The 20,670-nt window shown below is 50.5% G+C and overlaps 11 protein-coding genes across 11 annotated transcripts; 6 read left to right on the plus strand and 5 right to left on the minus strand.

The window, feature by feature from the left end:
* Window positions 1-239: 239 nt before the first annotated feature.
* Bathy05g02940 (predicted protein) lies at window positions 240-737 on the plus strand (the record flags this gene model as incomplete). Its single annotated transcript, XM_007513263.1, has 1 exon — window positions 240-737. The coding sequence occupies one exon, from the start codon at window positions 240-242 to the stop codon at window positions 735-737; it is 498 nt and encodes a 165-aa protein (XP_007513325.1).
* Window positions 738-866: 129 nt separating this feature from the next.
* On the plus strand, window positions 867-1,169 carry Bathy05g02950 (predicted protein; the record flags this gene model as incomplete). Its single annotated transcript, XM_007513257.1, has 1 exon — window positions 867-1,169. One exon carries the CDS (start codon window positions 867-869, stop codon window positions 1,167-1,169), a length of 303 nt encoding a protein of 100 aa, XP_007513319.1.
* A 182-nt stretch (window positions 1,170-1,351) lies between these two features.
* Bathy05g02960 lies at window positions 1,352-3,319 on the plus strand (the record flags this gene model as incomplete). The annotated part of the gene is made up of 1 exon (XM_007513234.1): window positions 1,352-3,319. The coding sequence occupies one exon, from the start codon at window positions 1,352-1,354 to the stop codon at window positions 3,317-3,319; it is 1,968 nt and encodes a 655-aa protein (XP_007513296.1).
* A 135-nt stretch (window positions 3,320-3,454) lies between these two features.
* Window positions 3,455-4,120, minus strand: Bathy05g02970 (predicted protein; the record flags this gene model as incomplete). The annotated part of the gene is made up of 1 exon (XM_007512934.1): window positions 3,455-4,120. The coding sequence occupies one exon, from the start codon at window positions 4,118-4,120 to the stop codon at window positions 3,455-3,457; it is 666 nt and encodes a 221-aa protein (XP_007512996.1).
* A 422-nt stretch (window positions 4,121-4,542) lies between these two features.
* On the minus strand, window positions 4,543-5,412 carry Bathy05g02980 (predicted protein; the record flags this gene model as incomplete). The annotated part of the gene is made up of 1 exon (XM_007512888.1): window positions 4,543-5,412. One exon carries the CDS (start codon window positions 5,410-5,412, stop codon window positions 4,543-4,545), a length of 870 nt encoding a protein of 289 aa, XP_007512950.1.
* Window positions 5,413-5,779: 367 nt separating this feature from the next.
* On the plus strand, window positions 5,780-6,661 carry Bathy05g02990 (unknown protein; the record flags this gene model as incomplete). Its single annotated transcript, XM_007513077.1, has 1 exon — window positions 5,780-6,661. One exon carries the CDS (start codon window positions 5,780-5,782, stop codon window positions 6,659-6,661), a length of 882 nt encoding a protein of 293 aa, XP_007513139.1.
* A 170-nt stretch (window positions 6,662-6,831) lies between these two features.
* Bathy05g03000 lies at window positions 6,832-7,665 on the minus strand (the record flags this gene model as incomplete). The annotated part of the gene is made up of 1 exon (XM_007513187.1): window positions 6,832-7,665. The coding sequence occupies one exon, from the start codon at window positions 7,663-7,665 to the stop codon at window positions 6,832-6,834; it is 834 nt and encodes a 277-aa protein (XP_007513249.1).
* Window positions 7,666-7,840: 175 nt separating this feature from the next.
* Bathy05g03010 (hydroxyacylglutathione hydrolase) lies at window positions 7,841-8,788 on the plus strand (the record flags this gene model as incomplete). The annotated part of the gene is made up of 1 exon (XM_007512836.1): window positions 7,841-8,788. The coding sequence occupies one exon, from the start codon at window positions 7,841-7,843 to the stop codon at window positions 8,786-8,788; it is 948 nt and encodes a 315-aa protein (XP_007512898.1).
* A 285-nt stretch (window positions 8,789-9,073) lies between these two features.
* Bathy05g03020 (predicted protein) lies at window positions 9,074-9,502 on the plus strand (the record flags this gene model as incomplete). The annotated part of the gene is made up of 1 exon (XM_007513021.1): window positions 9,074-9,502. One exon carries the CDS (start codon window positions 9,074-9,076, stop codon window positions 9,500-9,502), a length of 429 nt encoding a protein of 142 aa, XP_007513083.1.
* Window positions 9,503-9,979: 477 nt separating this feature from the next.
* Bathy05g03030 (predicted protein) lies at window positions 9,980-15,109 on the minus strand (the record flags this gene model as incomplete). The annotated part of the gene is made up of 1 exon (XM_007513128.1): window positions 9,980-15,109. The coding sequence occupies one exon, from the start codon at window positions 15,107-15,109 to the stop codon at window positions 9,980-9,982; it is 5,130 nt and encodes a 1,709-aa protein (XP_007513190.1).
* Window positions 15,110-15,820: 711 nt separating this feature from the next.
* Window positions 15,821-20,602, minus strand: Bathy05g03040 (predicted protein; the record flags this gene model as incomplete). The annotated part of the gene is made up of 1 exon (XM_007513057.1): window positions 15,821-20,602. The coding sequence occupies one exon, from the start codon at window positions 20,600-20,602 to the stop codon at window positions 15,821-15,823; it is 4,782 nt and encodes a 1,593-aa protein (XP_007513119.1).
* Between the last annotated feature and the right edge of the window lie 68 nt (window positions 20,603-20,670).

Below are 20,670 nucleotides of genomic sequence, written 5' to 3' on the forward strand. Positions count from 1 at the left end.
GTTCCTCGTTTTCATGCGAGAGATGTGAGTGGATATAATGGAGAATCTTTGGAAAATCTCCTCAAATGTAATACGCGCGCAATAAACAACAACAAACAAACAACTTTAACTCTCGCGATCTCTCTTTAAACACGCGCAAGACGACGTCACCATCTTTGCGCTTCGCTGCTTCGGCGGCAAAATCATCGATATTATCCATAACGAACCGAAGAAGAAGGAGTAAGAGGAACATCATCATCATGGAGCGGTTTCTGATTCGAAAATTCGCGACGGCTTCGTCGTCCCAAGACGAGACGACGACGAAGAAGCAAAAGACGAACGAGAAGTGTGTAAAATGGCACGCACTTCACGCCTCGTTACTCCTCCGCGTGGATCATTCCTGCCCGAACAAAAACGCGAGCAAAATCGCGTGTTTTGATCTCGACGAAACGTTGCAAAAGACGAAATCCGGCAAGAAACCGTTCATGACGCACGAGAACGACTTTACGTTTCGAGACCAATCGGTGAGAACCGCGTTGAATTTGTTACACGAGAATGGGTATAAGATTGTGATTTTTTCGAATCAAGGGATGGTGAAAAGCGCGGTGGATGGGAAGAAAGCGGAACAGATTCGGAAACGGGTTGAGATTTTCGCGGGTGAGGTACGTGCGTTTGTGTTGTCGCTTCTTGGTCTTCGCTTCGTTCTTCGCGAGCGTTTTTTGTTCGTTTCTTACTCCTTTCATCGCGCTGACTTTTGATCGTGGTCGTTTCTTTTCTTACCTTTAATTGATGACAAAAAACAGCTCGGGGAGGCCAAGTTTGACTTTTACGCGGCGACGCAATCCGGCGAGAGAGACGTCAAAGGGTACCGCAAACCAAACGTCGGCATGTGGCGAGAGATGCTTTCGCGAAGAGAAAAAATACAAGTAGAGGAATTAGAAGGAAACGAAATAACGAGCACATTCTACGTCGGCGACGCGGCGAATCGTCCGCAGGACCACTCCGACGCCGATATCGCTTTCGCTCGAAACTGCAACGTTGAATTTTTCCTCCCGGAACAGTTCTTCGAAGGCGGGGCCTTTCGAAAGTTTCTTCAACGTCTCGAAACCGACAAAGACGACGACGACGATTCACCACCAAAAGAAGAAACGGAAGAAGAAAAACAAAAAGGAGTGACACGAGGAGATTAGTGGCAGAAATAACAATAGCGCGTGTCTAGACATTATATAAACAAGCAGCGCGTATTTAGAACGCTCGCATTCATTCCCCCAATTTTCCTCACAAGTAGCCCCTCAAACACATTTCCCCAAACACTTTTCAAACGGGTATCACACACTCACTCGAGAGTAAACACGCAATAAACAGTAAAAAGATGCCACCGAAGAAGAGCAAGAAACCAACATCACTGAAAGTCCCGGAGACGGAATCGGCGAGGAAGAAGCTCACCGTCGCGCAGCTGAGAAACGTTTTAGTTTCGTTAGGTTTGTCCGTGGACGGATTGAAAGCGGATTTGTTGTTAAGATTGGAAACGCATCTTTTGGAGGAGAAGAAGAAAGACGAAGAGAAGGGGGGAGAAGTGGGCGCGAGGAAACGAGCTCGATCGGAGGAGAAGAAGGAGAAGGAGGAGGAGGAGGACAAAACCGCCGTTCCCGAGAAAGAAGAAGAATTGAATACAGAATTGGGGGACACGTTGGGAAAATTTTCGCCAAAACCACAACCAACCGAAGAACAAGAAGGAGCGGCGAAGAAGACAAAGAAGGCGAAGGTGGAGGAGGAAAATGGTGATACGATCGCAAAAAGAGAGAAAAGCGCGAAGTCGTCGATGCCGCGAGTAGATTTAACGCAGATTGGCGCGTACGAGCGTTTGCGCGCGAGACGAGTGGAGATTCGCTACGAAAATTTTCCGGCGGATGCGGACGAGGCGCTGGTGAGACGCGTCTTTGAGACGTACGGCGACGTAAGAGAGATTTTCAGCTCTGGTTCGAATGGCGTCGTGAGGTTTCAGACGCAAGAAGCGGCCGAAAGCGCGTTAGCTGCGTTGGAAAATGGGTCGTACGTGATGGACGGGTGCGAAAAAGGTGTGCGAGTTAGATGGGCGACGTGGGAGGAAGACTTGAAGTCGAACGCGACTGAAGTGGAGTTGGATTTACGAAAGTTTGTCGAGGAGGAGTGCGACGAGACGACGAGAAGTTCCAAACAGATTTGGATAGGCGCGTCGTCGAAATTAGCGAGCGATGAGCTAGTCAAGGCGTGGCTGGAACGGTTCGGCGAGGTTGAATCGTTCAAAGCGTTTAGAAAGGAGAAGCATTTTTCGTTCTTGGCGACGTATGCGAAAGAGGAGGATGCGAAGCTGTGTTTTGACAGCTTAAACGAGAAACAGCCACCAGGTTCGTTGGTATATCACGCGCCTTTAAGGGTGGACTTTACGATTGTAGACGAAACGACGAGAATGAGTTTAGAGAAAATGGCGCAAAAAGTAATCAACCCGCAACAACAACAACAACAACAACAACAAAGTCCAGGCGGCAAGGCTTTATTGACTCCGGTTGTTAAAACAACGGAGAGTCCTGCGAAGAAGCAAGAAGGCGATCACATGAAACGGTCAGACTCTCGAGACGCCATGCCTCCTGGAATGGTCGTGGAACCGCCGTCTTCTTCGGAACCGACTACGCCCGATGTCATCGCCAGGTACCTCCGATCCGTGTACTCGAACGGTAAAAAATTACCGAGACGGGGTCAGTTCGACCCACCAAACGTACATCATTATGGACCTCCGTCTGAAAAACTCTATGTCTCGAGCATACCCGCGTGTTTTGATAAAAACGCCGTCGCGCCTATGTTTGAAGCGTTGGGCGAGGTAACCGACGTGCACATTTTATTCGACCGCCATACAAAAAAACACAAAGGCAGTGGCTTTGTCACCTTTCGAACGGTCGAAGAAGCGGAGCGAACGATCGCTTTGCTCGACCAAAATTACATCTTAGACAACAGAGACCCGAATCTACCGACGAACAAGCCGATTTATTTCAAGTTTGCAAAAGGTAATCAGCAAGCTTCCGCACAGCAACATGTGTTCCAGCAAGGCGCGCCGCATCAAGGATATCAACATGGAGGAGGAGGAGGAGGAGGAGGACAAAGCATGCAAAGCATGGCGATGCAAAACCAGCATCAGTATTTGCAAATGCAGCAGATGCAACAAATGCAACAACAACAACAAATGCAGCAGCAGCAATACTGGCAAATGATGGCGCAACAGCAGCAACAACAACAGTTTCAGCAGCAACATCTACAACAAGGCCAACCGTTCATGCCGCCGCAGCAGTTTCCACCGCCTCAGTGAAGAATATTACGAGTAATTAATAGTAGTTTAGTGGGTAATTTATATAGTTAAGCACCAATATTATTGAATGGAACGATACGTTCTCTTTATTAAAAACTACGAAACCTTCTTTTCTTTGTACACTTCATTATAAAGCTAATACGGCGACGATCCGGGAGCACCACCACCACCTCTTCCGCGCCCACCACCTCTGCCACCTCTGCCACCTCTGCCTCTCCCTCTTCCGTATGGCATCATCATCGGAACCATCATCATTCCGCCGGGAAACCCACCGAATCGTCCTCCCCCTCTTCCCCGGCCTCTCCCGCCAGCCTTCATCCCCGGCACGTTCGTTCTCTTCGCGCTCACTTTCAACTTCCTCTGCGGGAACTCCTCCAACCCGGTCCCATCCAGCAACACCGCCGCATCCACCGCGTCCTTTTCCAAAAACTCAACGTACGCGAACCCTTTTGGATTTTCAAACTTATCGGTTAAAATAGTCACCCGGTTCACCGTCCCGCACTTCTTAAAGTGTTCCGCCAGCATCCCAGGTTCCGCGCCGTAATCCACTTGGCCGACGAACACCGACCGAGAGTCAATCTCTTGTCGCTCGGCTTTCTCCTTCTCCAACTCTTCCGGCGTTTTTTGCGGTTTTCCACCCTGTCCTTGACCGTTATTGTCGGAATGGTGATGTTTCGCCATTTCTTCGTCCAAAGCTTTCCCGTCGATCCCTTGCTCTTGTTCTCGCAGCGAGGACGCTTCGCGTTCCATTTCCGCCAGTTTTTCTTTCATTTTCAAGATCTCGTCGTCCTCGGCCGTCATCGTCGCTTCCAGCTGTTGTGTGTTTTCAACATCGCATCAGAGATAATAAAACGTTTCAGGTCAGACAGAGCACGAGATTGAATGAATTGGATGAATTGAATCGGCAACTCGTTGCCGTAAAGAAGTGAACAAAAGAGCTCGAGAAAGAATACGAAAGCAAACAAAAGCAAACAAAAAGAATACTTACCTCCTCGTGGCCTTCGGCGTCCATGGCGTCGGAAGTATTCGCGTTACCGCGCGTCGATTTGCGCGCTTTAGGCATTGTGTATTAAATAATAATAATTGTGTGCGTCTTTTTGTTTCCAAATGAGGGGAATTTTTGTGTGGTAAAGAGAAGGAAAAACAACGTAAGATGTACGCTGTGCACGAAAGAACACTTTCAACTTAACAACTACTCGCATTCGTAATTAATAGTATTGTTATTATTCGTCGTTTCCGTTATCGTTCCCGGATGATGACGAGGAGGCGTCGTCGAAGGATGCCTCGATGATTTCCCCTCCTTCGAAGAAATCCTCGTCGTCGTCGTTTCTAGTATTCGTCCCGTTTGCGTCAATCACGACGTCGACGTTTCGACCAACCCCTCCTCCCCCGACGCCGTCGACTTCAAAACTTTCTCCGTTTCTTAAAGTGGCGACGACGGTGACGTTTTTCTTCCCGGTCGTGACCGATTCCATGGTGACTGCGATCGAGGCTACTTTGTTACCGCTCGAGGACGAAGCGATCATCCCAATCCTCGTCACGTCCGTCCTTTTCCCGTTGACGTTCATCGAGTTGCTCATTTGCGTCGTAACCGGTCCAACGATTACGTCCTCGCCGCCTAAAGCTTCTCTCAACTTCCCGTCCTTTTCGCACTTACTCCTCGCGATTTCGTACGCGTCCTCTACGTTCGTTCGCATCTCGGACATCCCTTCAGCGAGTTGACCCGCGAGATTGTTAATCACACCAGTCGCTACTCGCCCCATTAAACCTTTCCCGAAGAGTTGTTCTCGCTGCGTCGAGTTAATCAGTTCGTTCTTTTTATTCTTTCTGTTATTCATATTCATCTGTTGTTCTCGTTCGGTGGTGGTTAATGCATTCTCCTTCTTCTTGAATGGATTCAACTTCTCGAAGAACGATTCTTCTTCCGCTTTTGCAAACACTCTCCTTTTCCTCCTCTTCGCGCGATGACGATGACGATGCTCAAGACGATGAAACGCTCCTCTCGAGGATACCCCCGCAGATGATGATGATTGCGTCGCAGATGATGCAGTCATAACTCTCGCATTCCCGGGAAAGATTGCAAAACTGCTCATGAGATATGAATTTTGGAAAGATATATTGCCGCTGCTACTGCTGCTCGAATACTGCTGAGACGAAAGAATGAACCCTCTCTTCCTCCGCTCTCCTTTGGCTTCTTTAGCGACTTCGAAAGTGTCGTATTTGTTTGTGGACACGCGCGATAGATATGTGGCGTTTTATGGGGGAAATCCCCTTCTTTTGCTGACTCAGACATTTCGTTTTGTCCGCATAATTCGAACACGCGCGTGGATGAAGCGAGGCGAGCGCTGATACCGAACAAAAAGGCTTTGAAAAGATACACGGGCGAATTTTAGTGACGGCGGTATCATACCAATGCTGAGCTTCGTTCGTATCGTCGTCGCGCTTCTTTGCTTTTCCTCGATGGTTTCGAGTTCGTCGTCGAGTTTTGGTTTTGCCGTCGAGGACGACGAAGGAGGAGAAGGACATGACGTCGTCGGTGGTGTTGCCAGCAGAAATACGGGGAGGATAAGGACGACGACCACAATAAGGACTCGTAAACTCCTCTCCCGCTCGGGTCTCCCCATCGACGACTTGGAGGAGTTCGAAACCTGGGACGTTGGTGGAGGATTCGAGGAGCGCGACGACGACGATGCAGACGACGACGAATACGAAGATAAAGAACGCAAACGCGCAGAAAAACGCTTACTCGAGAAGCGAGAGAAAGTGCGAGTGCGCGTGGGAAAGCTTCGCGCGAGACGGGCGGATAAACGCCGCGCGAAACGGTTAGCGAGCGGTGAAGACGTGTTGGAGGAGGAAGAGGACGAAGCACAACACACGGAGTTGACGGATGAAGAGATATTGGCGGAATACGAGGACGAGGACGAGGAGGAAAACGAAGAGGAAGAAGACGCGTTCGATCGAAACGATTTGAGAGACCGCGATGATCCGGACGACGAGGATGACGATTACGCGTTGAAGACGACGGAGGAGTTGCGGCAAACGAAGAAGGCGATGGATTTGTTCGACGAAGACGACGACGAAGAGGAGGAGGATGCAGATGGGGAGGATGGGGGTGAGAAGAAGATTAAGAAGAAGAAGAGGCCAACGTCCGACTTAGACGAGTACGAAGATATCGACGAGGTGGATTTGGATTACGACTCGGAAGGCGTGCACGCGGACGACGAGAACGATGTTTTCCGAGAAGACGACGAGTACGAAGACGAGCAAGAGTATGATTTAGATAGCGACGACGACGAGGACGTAAACGATGAAGAATATAGCGGTAAAGAAAAGGATTTTTAGAAAGAAAGAGAGATTAGAACACGTGAAATACTACGGTACCCGAGGTACGATTACATTCGCACGCGAATGAGAGAGAAAGACGACGTTTGTATAGAAAGATTGGAAAATTTTCATTTGTATGTATATCTCTTGGTGCGTGTATTACAAAATTTGTGTGTGTGTGCCTGTGTTTACAAGCTGTGTAACTCTCCATCTTCGTATCGCCAACCGATTGGGAGAGGACAGCGTTTGTCGAGGAGGTATTGTACACATTCGGTTTGGTTGTTCTCGTGCGCGTAGCGTACGGCGCGAGAGTCCCACGGCGCTTTGGCGGTTTCGCGCAAGTACTTCAAACAGTCGAAGTGGCCGTTCCTGGCTGCAAGCTCACACGCCGATACGCTATATTTATCATACTTACGCTCAACAAGATATTCGAGTATGTGGAGATGACCCTTTAAAGCCGCCCAACTGGCAGTAAGATCATCCCAAGGCGCTTTGACTTCTTCGCGTAAGTATTTGAGGCACTCGAGATGACCGTATCGGGCAGCATTTGCACACGCCCACCTATTAAAAGGACACTTCTTTGCCACGCAATACTTTATCATTTCCAGATTACCTTTTTCTGCGGCCCTATTAATCGTCCCTTCATCCCACTTACACTTTTTCTCCTCTCGCGCCCACTTGAGCAACTCGAGTTTATTCGTTTCAGCAACTCGAGAGCAGAACCATTTTTCATCGTCCCAGTCACTCGGCCACAACGATCGATTCTCCCACACAAACTCCAAAGTCGATATCGATGACATCTCTTCAACTTTGAAACTCTTCTTCAAATCTTTTGCACGAGATGATCTCTTAATCAACTTTCTCGTCTCTGTATTCACTCCGTACAAGAATTTCACATCAGTCGCATTCAATCTCGGAAGAATGTGTTTGAAACAAATATCGTCGTTCTTCACGATCAAATCCCACACATCTCTCTCCCCCATCCGTCTTTTCTGCCCTCGCGTCCTCACTCCGGAAGACATGACGCGAGAGACGACAAAAACAGAGCAGCAGTGTTCTTTTTCTTCTTCGTCTTTACGTGTCCATCATCTTCATCACAAAAGTGCCGTTTTGGGCGAAAAAAAGAAGAGGAAAAGAGATACGAAAAGCGACACAGAAAAGCCGCATAAAACTCTCTCTCTCTGTCTGCTCGTATTAATGCTCCTCCTGAGAGCGGTGGCGTCTTCTTTTCCGTCTTTTCAAAACACCCACGCGAGGAGGATACCACTGAAGAAACGTTTGGCAACACTATCGTCATCATCATCATCATCCAAAATGGAAACGACGACGAAAACCATCGAAAGCGATGGAACGCAAACGCCGTTAAAAATCGTGCAACTCCCGGCGCTTTCCGATAACTACGTGTTCCTGTTGCACTGCGCGAATACGAAATCGACCGCGGTGATAGACACTCCGGAAGTTGGACCAATCTTGAGAGAATTGAAGAAACGAAACTGGCAATTGACGCACATCTTAAACACGCACTGGCACAGCGACCATACCGGTGGGAACTTAGAGCTGAAAAAAGAGTTTCCCGAGGTGCAAATAATCGGTCCGAGAGGTGAGAAGGCGAAAACGCCCGGCGCGGAGAAGATTCCCGGCGTCGATAGGAAAGTAGAACAAGACGACGTCGTGTTCGTCGGGGACGTGAAGTTACACGTGATGGACGTTCCCGGTCACACTTTAGGGCACTGCGCGTACTACTCTCCGTCGGCGAATTCGGCGTTTGTCGGCGACTGCGTTTTCGCGATGGGATGCGGAAGAGTGTTCGAAGGGACGCATCCCCAGATGTTTGCGAGCATCACGAAGATTATGAGTTTACCGGAGACGACGAAATTGTATTGCGCTCACGAGTATACTTTAGCGAACATTAAGTTTGCAAAGAGCGTAGATGGACAGAACGAGGCTTTGTTGGAGCGGGAAAGGAAGTGCAAGGCGTTGCGAGAGAAGAACGAGCCTACGGTCCCGACGACGGTCGGTGAGGAGAAGAAAACAAACCCGTTTTGTAGAAGCGGGGATGAGAAAATTAGAAAGTTTTTAGGGATGGAGGAGAAGAGAGACGTGGAGGTGTTCGCGCAGTTGAGAACGATGAAGGATAATTTCTAGAATTTCCTCTTTTTGTATCTACTACTCGATTATGGTGAAGACATATCACGATATGTCTTCGAAGTTGTCTTAAAGTTGTCTGGAAGTTGTCTGTGCCGGAATATATTTTGGCCTTAAAAAAAAGGGGTACTGCCTTGGTGCTGCCTTTGTACGACCTAAATATATTCCTTTTGAAACATTTTTCTCGCCAGACAGTTTTGGTTTGAAGGCACCCTCCTGCTTCTTTTTGTCGTGTGCCTTTTCGACAAAAAGAATAACTAACCTCATCACTATTCAAACGCGAAGATGAGCGATTATCAAACACCGCAGAAGGACGGTGAAGTTGATATCTTATTCAAGAAGCCGGGTGCTGAGGCGATGTCCCGCAACACCAAGGGAGACGTGATGCCGCAAACCGAAGCGCTGGCGTACGCTTCTGCCCTTCCCCCCGCGCAAAGGTCAGACGTCAGCGGTTGCTACTGCCTGAAATGCGTCCCTTGTGGGTCGTTTCCCATCGCGACGCACTGTGTTTGCGGCGGTGATTCGCTGTGCTGGGGGTTTGGAACGATTCCATTCGCGTGCTGTTCGCTCCCGATGCCTTTCATAGACCCATACTTTAGGAGCGTCAAGCGAGACTGCACGGTGATGTTAGTCGACGCCGAACGCGGAACACTCGCGTGCTATCCGGGAGAAAAAGCTGAGAAACCGTGCTGCATCTGGTCCAAGCTTTGGTGAGAGGGCTGACCGCGACTGGAGGTGCGGTGGCGTCGGGGGGCAACCGCGGGGTAGCATCGTGGTGGAGGTTGATCTACCAGGAGTCGAGAACAAGAGGGACATCAAGTTTTGTAGTCTGTTTTGTCTTAAATCTGCCACCTGGCATATTTGTGATTTTAACATATTATATAATTTACTGGTTCAAAATTGTTAATGTTTTCAAAGATATGTACATAAAATTTTAGGAGATTATTCCACACAGTTTTAAGTCTCGTTCGGGGGGAATGACAACGTAATGACAACGTTCGGGGGGAATAGTAGAAACGACTTTCAGACGCCAACGAGACGAGAGAGAGACGAAGAAAATGTTGAAGAAACAAATAACGAACAGGGAGACGAGGACAGTCCTTTATCATCGGGGGACGGTGATAGAGGGAACGCTCTAAGGTTTCACGGATGTATATATACAAATGTTACTAAATTCTTTTTTCTTCATCATCACGCATAAAAGCTGCTAGTTTTCTCCACGGACATCTCCATCGCGTGGACGTCCATGCTTTCTCTCGTGGCTAACTTACACGTCACCAGCGCGTGTCTTAATAATCTCAACAATTCCTCGTCGTCGCCGCAAGCGTCTAACAACACCGACCGCCTCGGACCCATATCTTCCCACTTACCAAACTTTCCAAAACAAAAGCCCCAACCAAATGGCGTCTCGTGCAACTCTCCAGCGTTCGTTTTCGCCGAAGTGCTCGCGAACCGAGGTCGTCGACGAAGCATCAAAGGCGTGTTCATGATTGCGCGAAGGTACGTCCCGGTGCGATCTTTCGACAATAAACGGCGAATGGTCTTCTTTTGCAAGGCGTTCCCTCCAGCTCCGCCCAGAACGACGTGAGCGACGGCGTGGACGACCAGAGCGACCGCGACTGGTGGTGCTTCGAATGGTAAACGGGCGCCTCTCGAACCAATGCCGCCGTAATCCCACCCTTCGAATTTCTCCCACGATGCGAACCATTTATCTAAATCGCCCGATTCTAACGACGAGATGTACAGCTCAAACATTTCAGGATCTTGCTCGCCTCCGCGAGGTAACATGACGTGCGAATGAATAGGCTCGACTAACTTTGCAATACTCGGAAGTAGATGTAGGCTCAAATTTTCGCGCAAAGCGATCCAACAGGAAGCTCGAGCTTTGGCGGGAACGTCCGCGCGGAGCCAAAAACTGATGTGTCTTCCAAACAAAGCATCCGCGTAAGAAGTTGTGCCAAAGGCAATCGCCAAAGCGGAAGACACGGATGCGTCTCCAGACCCTTCGGGAACGTGTAAAGGGTCGCTCAACGATTTTTCGTTCGGTTTGATTCTTTTCGTGTAGCCTAAAGGAGAGGATGACGATTGCATGGCATCGTTTTGTAAAAACTCAAAGACGGTTTGCGACCAGTATAAATCGGTCAACGCGGCTAACGGCGCCGTGACGGCAGGATCGCGCCATATAACCATTTCCTTCAAGAAGACGTTGGACAACGCGGAGAGCTTTTTTGAAGAGTTCAACTCGACAATTGTCGATGCGTGTAACTTTTCGTAACCGAGAACAAGTGATAGATTGGACGCGATACTCGCGACGTCCCATCCGCGTACAGCGGAGGACGGAGACAACGGAGCGAAAAACCAATCGCTAAAAGTTGGCAAAACAGACTTCATCGGATCGCAACCGTATTTGCGTGCCTCGGAGGCGGTGGTGAACTCAATCGTGTACCCACCAAGAAGCGCGTCGCGACAATCCTCCGCGGGTGGTACGAGCGATTTCGCCGCCAAGGACAGAATGACTCCACACTCTTGCGCTGCGCTGACGACTTTGGTCATGTTTGAAGGCGTGATGTTATTCGCCGTATTTATGAAATCACGCTCGGCATCCAACAACGCAGTTCTCGTCGAATCTAACGCAGCGTCAAGCGACTGCGTCGACATGACGCCGTTTTTCAGGGCGAGTTTCGCCAAGCTGCCCGCACCCGGCGGTAACGAGCGCAACAACGTCGCCGTCGCGTATAAACACGTCTTTGTGTACTCCGCGCGTTGCTGCTTCTTGCGACATTTCTTCTCTTCTTCATCCATCGGCGGTGCGAATTCATCTTCGACAATTTCCGGCAAACCAAACTGTTCGAGAATCTCCAACGCTTGCACTAAAGCACGTTGAATGGGAAGCGTCGCGGAGGCCCAGAACACGCGCAAACCCATAAATGTGGTCACTTCGTGCGCATGCGCTTCTTGGACAGACTCCTCGCCGGAATAGTTCTCAAAGTACAGTTTTTCCAACTCGTCGTTTCTGTCCGAAGCCCTATCAAAGTCTGCGCCGCCGACGCGTTTTTGCGCCGATGATGATTGATCCGTGGTAAATCCTTCGCGCACGGCAACTAAAGCCGGAGATGGGCTGTTCGTTTGACTTCTGTTTGGAAGATTTTTATCCTCGGCAACGAGCGTCGCGGCGACTTTTTCTGTATTACCGATGCGTGCTTTTTGCTGAAATGCAGCCGAAATCTGGTTAGATGTGGTATCAAAAGACATGCGCTTCTTCGTAAACGCCTCGTTTGTGTGGATGAGACCACCACCACCACCACCACCTAAAGGCGGCGATGAACTTAAAAGACCAATGTCATCGCTCGGACTACCAGCAGACCCAACGAGCGGCGGTTTCTTCGTCTGCGGTCTACTGGGAGACATTCCTGATTTCGGTGAAATTTGTCCTCTCGCAGCTCTCGCGTCGCCGCTCCGAACATCCAGCGATAACCCGCGGTGCCGCGCACGTTGCTGACGCATCTTCATGTCAGCACGTCTCGCACGCTCAATACCAACTGTCTCTCGATACATCGCAGCACACAGCGTATCGATAGCTTCTAATGCTTTATTTTGAGCGATGGTCTTGATGTATTCGTCCACGCTCGATTCGCGCATCTCTTCGTTCTCCTCGTAGCTTTCGTTTACACCACCAGCGAGCGCTTTGAGAACGCACAGCACGCCGTGCATTGCAGCGCCTCTGGATGCTCTCGCTTTATAAAAATCCGAACTAGCAATGATACCTCGGGCGTAATCTGCCGCCAACTCTCGCAGTAAAATGTCGCACGCCTTTGAGAGCGCGTTTGCGAGTCGTCTTCGCGTGTTGGAATTTACATCGTCCTCGTTACCCTCGTTCTCGTTACCTTCCTCGCCAATTCCGGCAAGATTCGCAGAATCGAGGAAAAAAGCAGCGGACGCAAACGTAAAGCGAGAACGGGCGCCGCCTACTGAAAACGACTCGTAATTCTTTAGAATCCAATGGCTCGCGAAGCCGGAAATTTTCTCTAACAGCGGCGTCGACGCTTTCATGTTCTTATGATTTGAGCAAAACGACGAGAACGCGTTGAATGCCTCGCGAACGGTTTCGTAACCTTCATTTGAAACATTTTTAGGGTCCACATCCACGCAGTTTGCTAACAGTGAGAAATAATCGTCCGCGTTCGGACACGTCGGGACCCCTCGGTTGGCGCAAAGCGACCACAAACGCATGGCTTGGCACCAGCAATTTACCGATGCAGGTTCGAAGTCTTCCATTGGATTGATAGAGGACACGAGCTGTATCGCGCTGTGTGCGATATTTAATCTATCGTTGCTCGCATCCGATGGTTCAAATACAACGCCTGTACCGGCGACGCGTACGATGGAACATATCGTTTCCAAAACGTACGCGCGCGAGGCAATTGAGTTCGCACCTTCTGGCGGCGCCGATGACGACGACGACGACGCAAAGCTCGTCACTCGCCTACACAACACGTCCAGCAGTCTCGGACACTTCGCAACCGCAACCGCGGCGGACGTTGAGTGCGTCGCCGCCGTGGACAAAAACTGTAACAGAGGGACTTCCGCCACTGGACTCCGTTCCATCTCGAGTAAATATCTCACTCGTTCTAAAGTCTTCGCTCGCAATAAAGCCGCGATTGGATCGACCGCTCGTTCGGATTCTATCCGTCTCAGCTCGGCTTCTGCTTCCGGATCTAGTTTTGCACCAGTCGTGGCGGCTTGCATGACACTGTTTGCGATTTCCTCGTCTTCCTCGTCGCAACACACCAAATTTGTGCTCTGATCAATCTCGATGACCCCTCCGGCGGGTTCCCACGCTTTCGGTTCATACCCTCGACCGCCTTTAGGTGCGTCATCTCGCGATTCTCTCCACATGGGCGCGTGGCACGTGACCGCAGAATACGCCTTCGAAATCGCAGGGACGCCTGCAAACGATTCTAATTGTGACATTAACCGTTCTTCGGTCCCGAACACGCCCCCGCCGCCTCGGCCGCAACACAACTCTCGCATCGCCAACGCGGCGGAGGAGAAAACGAGCGGGTTTGAATCGTCCAGCCCTCGTCGAACAAGCGATACGGCGCCAACATCCACGACTGCAGAGACCCATATACCGGCCCAGGTGCTTCCTAGTGGCAACTCTTGCGGCTCCTCCGTCGCGACTCTTTCCGGCGCGTGACCAAATCTTCGCGCCGATTTGAACACGTTGGCTAACAAACGATACCCTAATGCGCGCTGGCCTGGAACCGACGAGACGCACAACTGTCGAGCTTCTAATAAAGTGTACCCTGGATCGTCACTCTCTTCTGCCGACGTCGAAGCCGCGATGTTTGGTTTATTAAACAATCCCCCGGCGCGAACAAAATCGCGTTCGGTGGGCGCGGGAATCCGTCCTTCCTGCGCGGAGATGTTTTGGTAGTGTTCCACCGGTACGATTGGTTCACCGGAAGCTGTAAACCGAACATCAGCAGCGTGCACTCTGGACATTGGATCCACGTTCGCTTTCATCAGTTTCATCGCGTCTGGTTTCTTACTCGTGCTTTTGTTGTTAAGTTTACTACTATTCCCCGACGTTGTTGTGGTCAAACGAGGCGGCGCCGCTTCAGACGCCCCCGCCTCTTTTTTATCCTCGCTCGTCGCATCCATCTTCTTTCGATTGCGATTCCTAAAGAACCCCACAATTTTTGGATCCATCTTCTCCTCCAGTTCTTTCCTCTGCTTCATCGCCTCTTCCACGCTCATGGACGCCAACACTCTCTTCGTTTCCGCCGCCACGTCTTTATCCTCGTGTTCCGGAATCATCGCCGCCGCCGCCGCCGACGACGCGCCATCCGCTCTCCCCTTCTTCATCACATCCGGTTCGTGCACGTCCAAAATCTTCTCCCCGCGCATCTCCGCGCGTCTCCTGGCAAACTTACTCAAAATTTTCGGATCATTATCATCACCACCTTTACCACCGCCTTCCTTCGACCGATGCTCCGCTTTCGGAAAACCTCTCGTTTCGCTCCCATCGTCTCTCTTCATTGGCGGTGTTGGTATCACCGTCGACGTGTCCCGCTCCACAATTTTCAGCGACGCTTCTTCCACCACGAACGGTTTCTCAACGTTGTTACTGTTCTTGCTCGCATTCGTTTCCTCCTCCTCCTCCTCCTTTTCGTCGTCGTCCTCGTCGTTCGTTCTTTTCTCTTTCCTCAGCGCTTTCGCCGCAGGCGTTTCCTTCCTCTCCAGAAACGCGCGCTGTTCCTCGAGGAGCTCTTCCTCCGTCGTCGGCAAAGGGCGACCGAAACGAGACGAAGGGTGCATCTTTTATTCTCTCTCTCACACTCTTTCTTCAAACAACGGGCGAGCAAGCGCGTGTGTGTGCTCCGCGAGTAAATGTGAAATCCGCGTGCAAAAAAGTGCCGCACAATCGTCACTTGAAGAGATACAGAGATGGGTTTCGTATTGCGCAAGAACAAGCCAAACGATGCGACGACGACGAACGAAACGAAGAAAAAGTGTCAGCGATGTTTCTCTCTCGAGCACTGGACGTTCGAGTGTGTATTAAAACCCGGCGACCAAGGGACGTACGTGAAACGACAGTCCAAGACGGAACTGTTGAAGAAACGCAGAGAGGAGGAAGACAACTCGGGGAAATCGAACACCAACAAGGGGTTTCAAGAGTTTATGAAAATCGGGAAGAAGGAAAGACGGGAGGTGTTTCGAGACCCGAGAGAACGACGAGCGCGGGCGTTGAAGAGGAAAGTGGACGCGCTGAGAGGGACGAAGAAGAGAAAGAAGAAGAAGAAGAGCGGACGAGGGAGTTCGAGCAGCAGCAGCAGCAGCAGCAGCTCGAGCGAAAGTAGCGGTAGTAGTAGCAGCAGCAGCAGCGGTAGTTCTTCTTCTTCTTCTTCTTCCTCTCTTTCTGTGTCGTCGTCGTCGTCGTCGTTATCGATCAGTAGTGGTTCGTCGTCTTTGTCGTCGAGCGGAAGTTCTTCGAGTTCGTCTTAGCGTCATTTTTAATAAAGCTTCTATCTATTGTTCTAATAAGAGGATGTCTCGCACGAGCTCGAACACGAACTCCGACGAAGTGTCGGTGTCGTGCTCGTCGCTTTCTCGAGCGTGCGTGTCGTTCTCGTCCTCGGCGTGCGCTTTCGCGAATTCATCGTCTAAAACCACCCGTAACTTTTTAAACAAAGTCGCCGTGACGGCGTCGACGTTTAACACTTTCAGCCAGTCGTCCAAAACGACTCGTTTCATCTCGTGTTCCACGTTCACTTTTCTGCCGGCAAAAAGCAAAACTTCAACGGGCGAGACTTTCGTGCACTCGCGCAAAAACGTTCGCGACGTTTTAACTTTCTCCGCGTACACGCAGAATTGTCGAGGTGGGAGTTTTGTTCCCGGCGAGCGCGAGATTTTAGAAACGAGCGAGGACGGGTGCGGATACACGTCCGCGTTTCGCGAGTCTTTCCATTCGAAGATGGTTTTCTTATCGGCGGCGTTTTTCGGGCCTATTTCCACGGCGTCGGCGTAGGCGAGGTTTGGGTATAATCCAGCGACCAACGCGGCTTTGATGAGCTTTGGTCTCTTAGCGTCCGCGTTCCACGGAGAGAGCAGGTTGTCCATGGAAGAGTAATCGTACTTTGCGTTGTTCCCATCGAGGACGTTCCCGGCTTTCAACGCATCGAAAAACTGTTTGCGTAAATCGGACAGTTGTCGCAACACGTCGTGATCAAGGCCGCTTTCACGAGCAAACTTTTTCTGAGTGGCTGCGTTATTTTTGCCGATTTCGTTCCATTTTTCGTACGCGGCGGCGTGGACGAGATGGTCGGAAACTTCGTTTTTCGCCACACTGCTGTCGTTTTCTTTCACGTTTTTTGTCAAGTTTTTCTTCATCACGGAAGCGGCGCTCGTTTCGTCGTTTTCGGAGTCACTCGCGCGCCAGGGAACTTTATGGCTGACAATTGCGGCAATTGTGAGTGCTGGTGAGAGACATCGCAACAGAACTGCAAAGAGGAGCATTTTTGCCAACGCGGCGTCGAGCGGGAGCATCGAGAGGCGCTTTCCGAGAGGCGTGAGCGCGAGAATTGTGTTTGCGTTGTTCATCTCCCCGTTTACGTCATCGTCGTCCTCGTCGTCCCATCCTACCGCTTCTTCATCGTCGTCGCCATCGTCCTTATTACTCGTAGAATTTCGCTTTCTTCTCGCTCTTCGCTCCAAGGCACCAATGTTCACCAATGTGTCTACCGCGCGATCGATGGACTCCTCCGAAGGCGGTTCCGGTGCTCGCGAGAGTACTGCGCGAGGATCGGCGTCGTCGTCGTCGTCGCGACCACCTCCTAAGGATGCAATTTGCAAAACTACTTCCGTCAACGGTGCTCGTTTCATCTCCGGTTCTTGGTGAGACTTCATCAAAACCTCGTGTCGCTTGGACGTATACAAAGAGAAGCATTTACCTTCTCTCACGCGACCTGCCCGACCACGTCGTTGTTTCGCGGACGCTCGAGAGATGAAGCATTCTTCTAAACTCGCCAGACCACGCTTTGGGTCCCATCTTCTTTCTTTCACGCGTCCGGTATCAATTACGCACGTGATGTCTGGAATAGTCACGGAGGTTTCCGCGACGTTCGTGGCGACGACAATCTTACGAACGTGAGAATCGAGATTGACATTGAAACAAATCTTTTGGTCACGATTGCTCACGTTCGAGTGTAACGGCAACACGATTGCGTCTCGAAAACGTTTCGAGCCTCTCAAACGATCGACCATCCTTTCGACTTCGCCTTTGCCGGGTAGAAAGACCAAAAACGCGCCTCCGCCGTTACTCGGTCCCGCGCGTTCTTCGGTCTCGTCGAGATGCGCGAGTAATTGTTCGATGAGATCGTAATCGATAGCGTGTTCGTCCAATCGAGATAGACACAAACGTGCCTTCGAGCTACAATGTTCAAGAAAAGCGTCGTTGGCGTCATAATCTGGATTTTCTGGATACTCTTCCCCGCCAAACAAGGAGTTGGCATCCTCGCCCCAACTATCGATGAGTTGCGCGTTTCGTCGACGATCGCTTCCTCCTCCGCCGGCTCGCATGGCTGATTTCGCCTCGTCCTCAAAGCCGCGCGGGCGGCGACACGCTCTATTTTCCGGGTCTAAAACGTATTCTAACGATTCGTATATGTTTTCCAAAAACGAAGTGGACACTGGAAACGTTCGTCCCGGCGCAGTTACCACAGGCGCGTTGTCCAAGTATCTGCTGAAAAGGTCGGAGTCGATGGTCGCAGACATCAATACCAACTTCAGCGGCGGCAAACTCATTCGCCGTCGTTGTTCAGGCACGTCGCGAAGTAATGCAAGCGCAAAGTCTGAGTCTAAACTCCGCTCGTGTACCTCGTCTAGTAAGACGTGCGTCACGCCTTTCAAGTATCGATCGCCTTGCAATCGTCTCAGGAGAATACCGACCGTACAAAACGTCAACTTTGTCGAGCTACGATTCGTCTTGTTGTCGCCTCTGACCTGATATCCGACATCACTCGTTCTTCCACCGACGCCATCTCTTTCGCATCTTTCGAAACAAACGCGTTCAGCGACTGAAGTTGCGGCGACGCGACGAGGTTGCGTGCAAATAATATTCGCGCTCGCGCCACGCAGATTTTCAATCTCGTCGTCCAAGACGAATTGCGGGATTTGCGTCGTTTTACCGCAGCCAGTTTCGCCGCACACGACGACAGTATCTTTCACAGATAATGCGCGCAAAAAATCGTCTCTGAGTTTGGCAATCGGTAAGTCGTTACGCTTGGACTCGATATCTTTCCACGCCGGTGTTTGTTTTTTTTCGCGAAAGGTTTGCAAAATACGTTCGGAGAGCGCTCGTTTCTGTTCCTCTTTTTCTTTTACGACGTCAGAATCTCTTTCGCGATTTTTATTCGCAGCAGTAGTCGATGTAGCCGCGCGGTTCTTCGATGGTGCTTTATCGGCATCTTTATCGGCATTACCAAGCTCTCTTTCGAATTTCTGATTCCACTCTGTTCGAGCAGCGCAGAGCGTTTTCCGAACCCGCACCGCAAACGTTTCCCAATCTTCTTCATCTCCTCCCTCATTTCGTGTTTTGTCATCACTACTCTCGCACGCTTCGCCTCCATCGATTCCAGAGAACAACTCGCGAAGTAACAAGGATTGCCGATAGTAATCTCGCCATTGATGATTTAACTCGCTCGGTACGACGAATTTCATCTCCCTTTCGACAAACAAGATACGGAAAAGCGCGACACACGCGGCGGCGTCCTGCGCTTCCGTCACGCTCTTCCAACCACCGTCCGGCTCGTTACCAGCTTTCTCTTCAAAAGAGATTGTCTGCACTAGTATCGTCGGTTTTCGAAGATATTTTGGCCCGGAAGATCGCTCGATTGTCGCGCTGTATCGAATTGTTTTTTTATCGTCGGTTTTTAATCGATCGTAGCGAGGCGTCAACCATTTCTCTTTTTCACACATCTTGGCAAGAAGCGCTTTAGGCGCGACCAGCGCAGCCGATGCACTTTCAGCCACTCCTCCGCCCCCAACTTTTTTCTTGGAATATTTCGTCGCTTCGATGGCGGCACCAACGGTGCCTTCGACGTGTAAGACTGGTCCAACAACTACCGAAGCTTCGATATTTTTGCGCTTCGCTTTCGCTTCGTCTTCCGGCGTTAGCTTCAACGCTTCAGGCTCGTCGTCACCGAAAACGTCAAGAATTTGGAAATCATCGTCGTCGTCGTCGTCGTCGTCGTCGCTGTTGGCATCGCGTTTTATCTCTTTCGCTTCCACTGTCTTTTCTACTACTTCATTCTTTGTTTCTAGTCTATCCAGTTTTTCTTCTACTTCTACTTCTACTTCAACCTCCTGCTTTTCTGCGCACGCCCTTTCTTCCTCCTCCAATTCTTTCTCGCCAATCTTAAACGTCTCCGCGATATTCAAAATCTTCCTCACCCCCTCCGCTAACTCCTTCGCTCTCTTTTTATCCATCTTCTTTCCAGCTTTCCTCTTCTCCTCTTGCGCCGTCTGTTTGGCTTCTTTCAATTTTTTTCGCAGTTCGCTCACAAACCCGACTCTGTTTTCCGCGAACATTTTCGCGTTCCTCTTGTGACTCTTCCTCCGCGCGATTTCTTCCTCGCTCAACCCGAAATTCTCGAGAGAATCCTCCGAATCCGAGGATGACCCTTCCTCTTCCGACGACCCAGACGCCGCCGCCGCTGCCTCCGTCGCTCGAACCATCCTCATCTGCGCCTCGCGAAACGCCTTCGCCTCCGCTTTCTCCCGCTCTTCCAGTTTTTCTCGTCGTCGCTCGTTCGCCACGCGAACCATTTCCTCGCGCTCTTTGATCACCTTTATCCTTCGTTCTTCGAGTTCTTTATCATCTTCATTTCTTTCGCATATCGATGTCGTCGTCGTCCGTACTTTTGGTTTCTCAACTGTCACCACGAGCACCTTTTCCAAGTCTTCGCCTTCCGTCGTAGTATTTGTAGAAGCGACGGCGCCGCCTCGAAACGCTCTCGGCAGTCGTTGCCTCTCCACCTGCATCAGTAATCGGTCGAAGCATTTCTCCACCCACTCGTTATTCTTCCACTCTTTTTCATCATCTTCATCGTCTTCGAGAAGTGCGTCCAAAACGCATCGTTTCACGTCCGCTCGCGTAAATCCTCGAGACTCGATGTCCGCGCAGAGTTTCTTAATCGCGCGCGCCGAGGGAAGGAAACGGTTTCGCTGGTTCTTCTTCCTCTTCGTCTTCCTCTCCTCCTCTTTCTTCGAGACGAGGTCGCGGACGCGCTTTTCCAATCTCGCGGTGAGCATTTTAATTCTAACGAGAATTTGTAAATTGTGTTCGTGCGTGATGCAGGAGGGATGGAAAAATGTCAAAC

The sequence above is a fragment of the Bathycoccus prasinos genome, assembly GCF_002220235.1.
Source record: "Bathycoccus prasinos genomic : chromosome_5".
Lineage (NCBI taxonomy): Eukaryota > Viridiplantae > Chlorophyta > Mamiellophyceae > Mamiellales > Bathycoccaceae > Bathycoccus > Bathycoccus prasinos.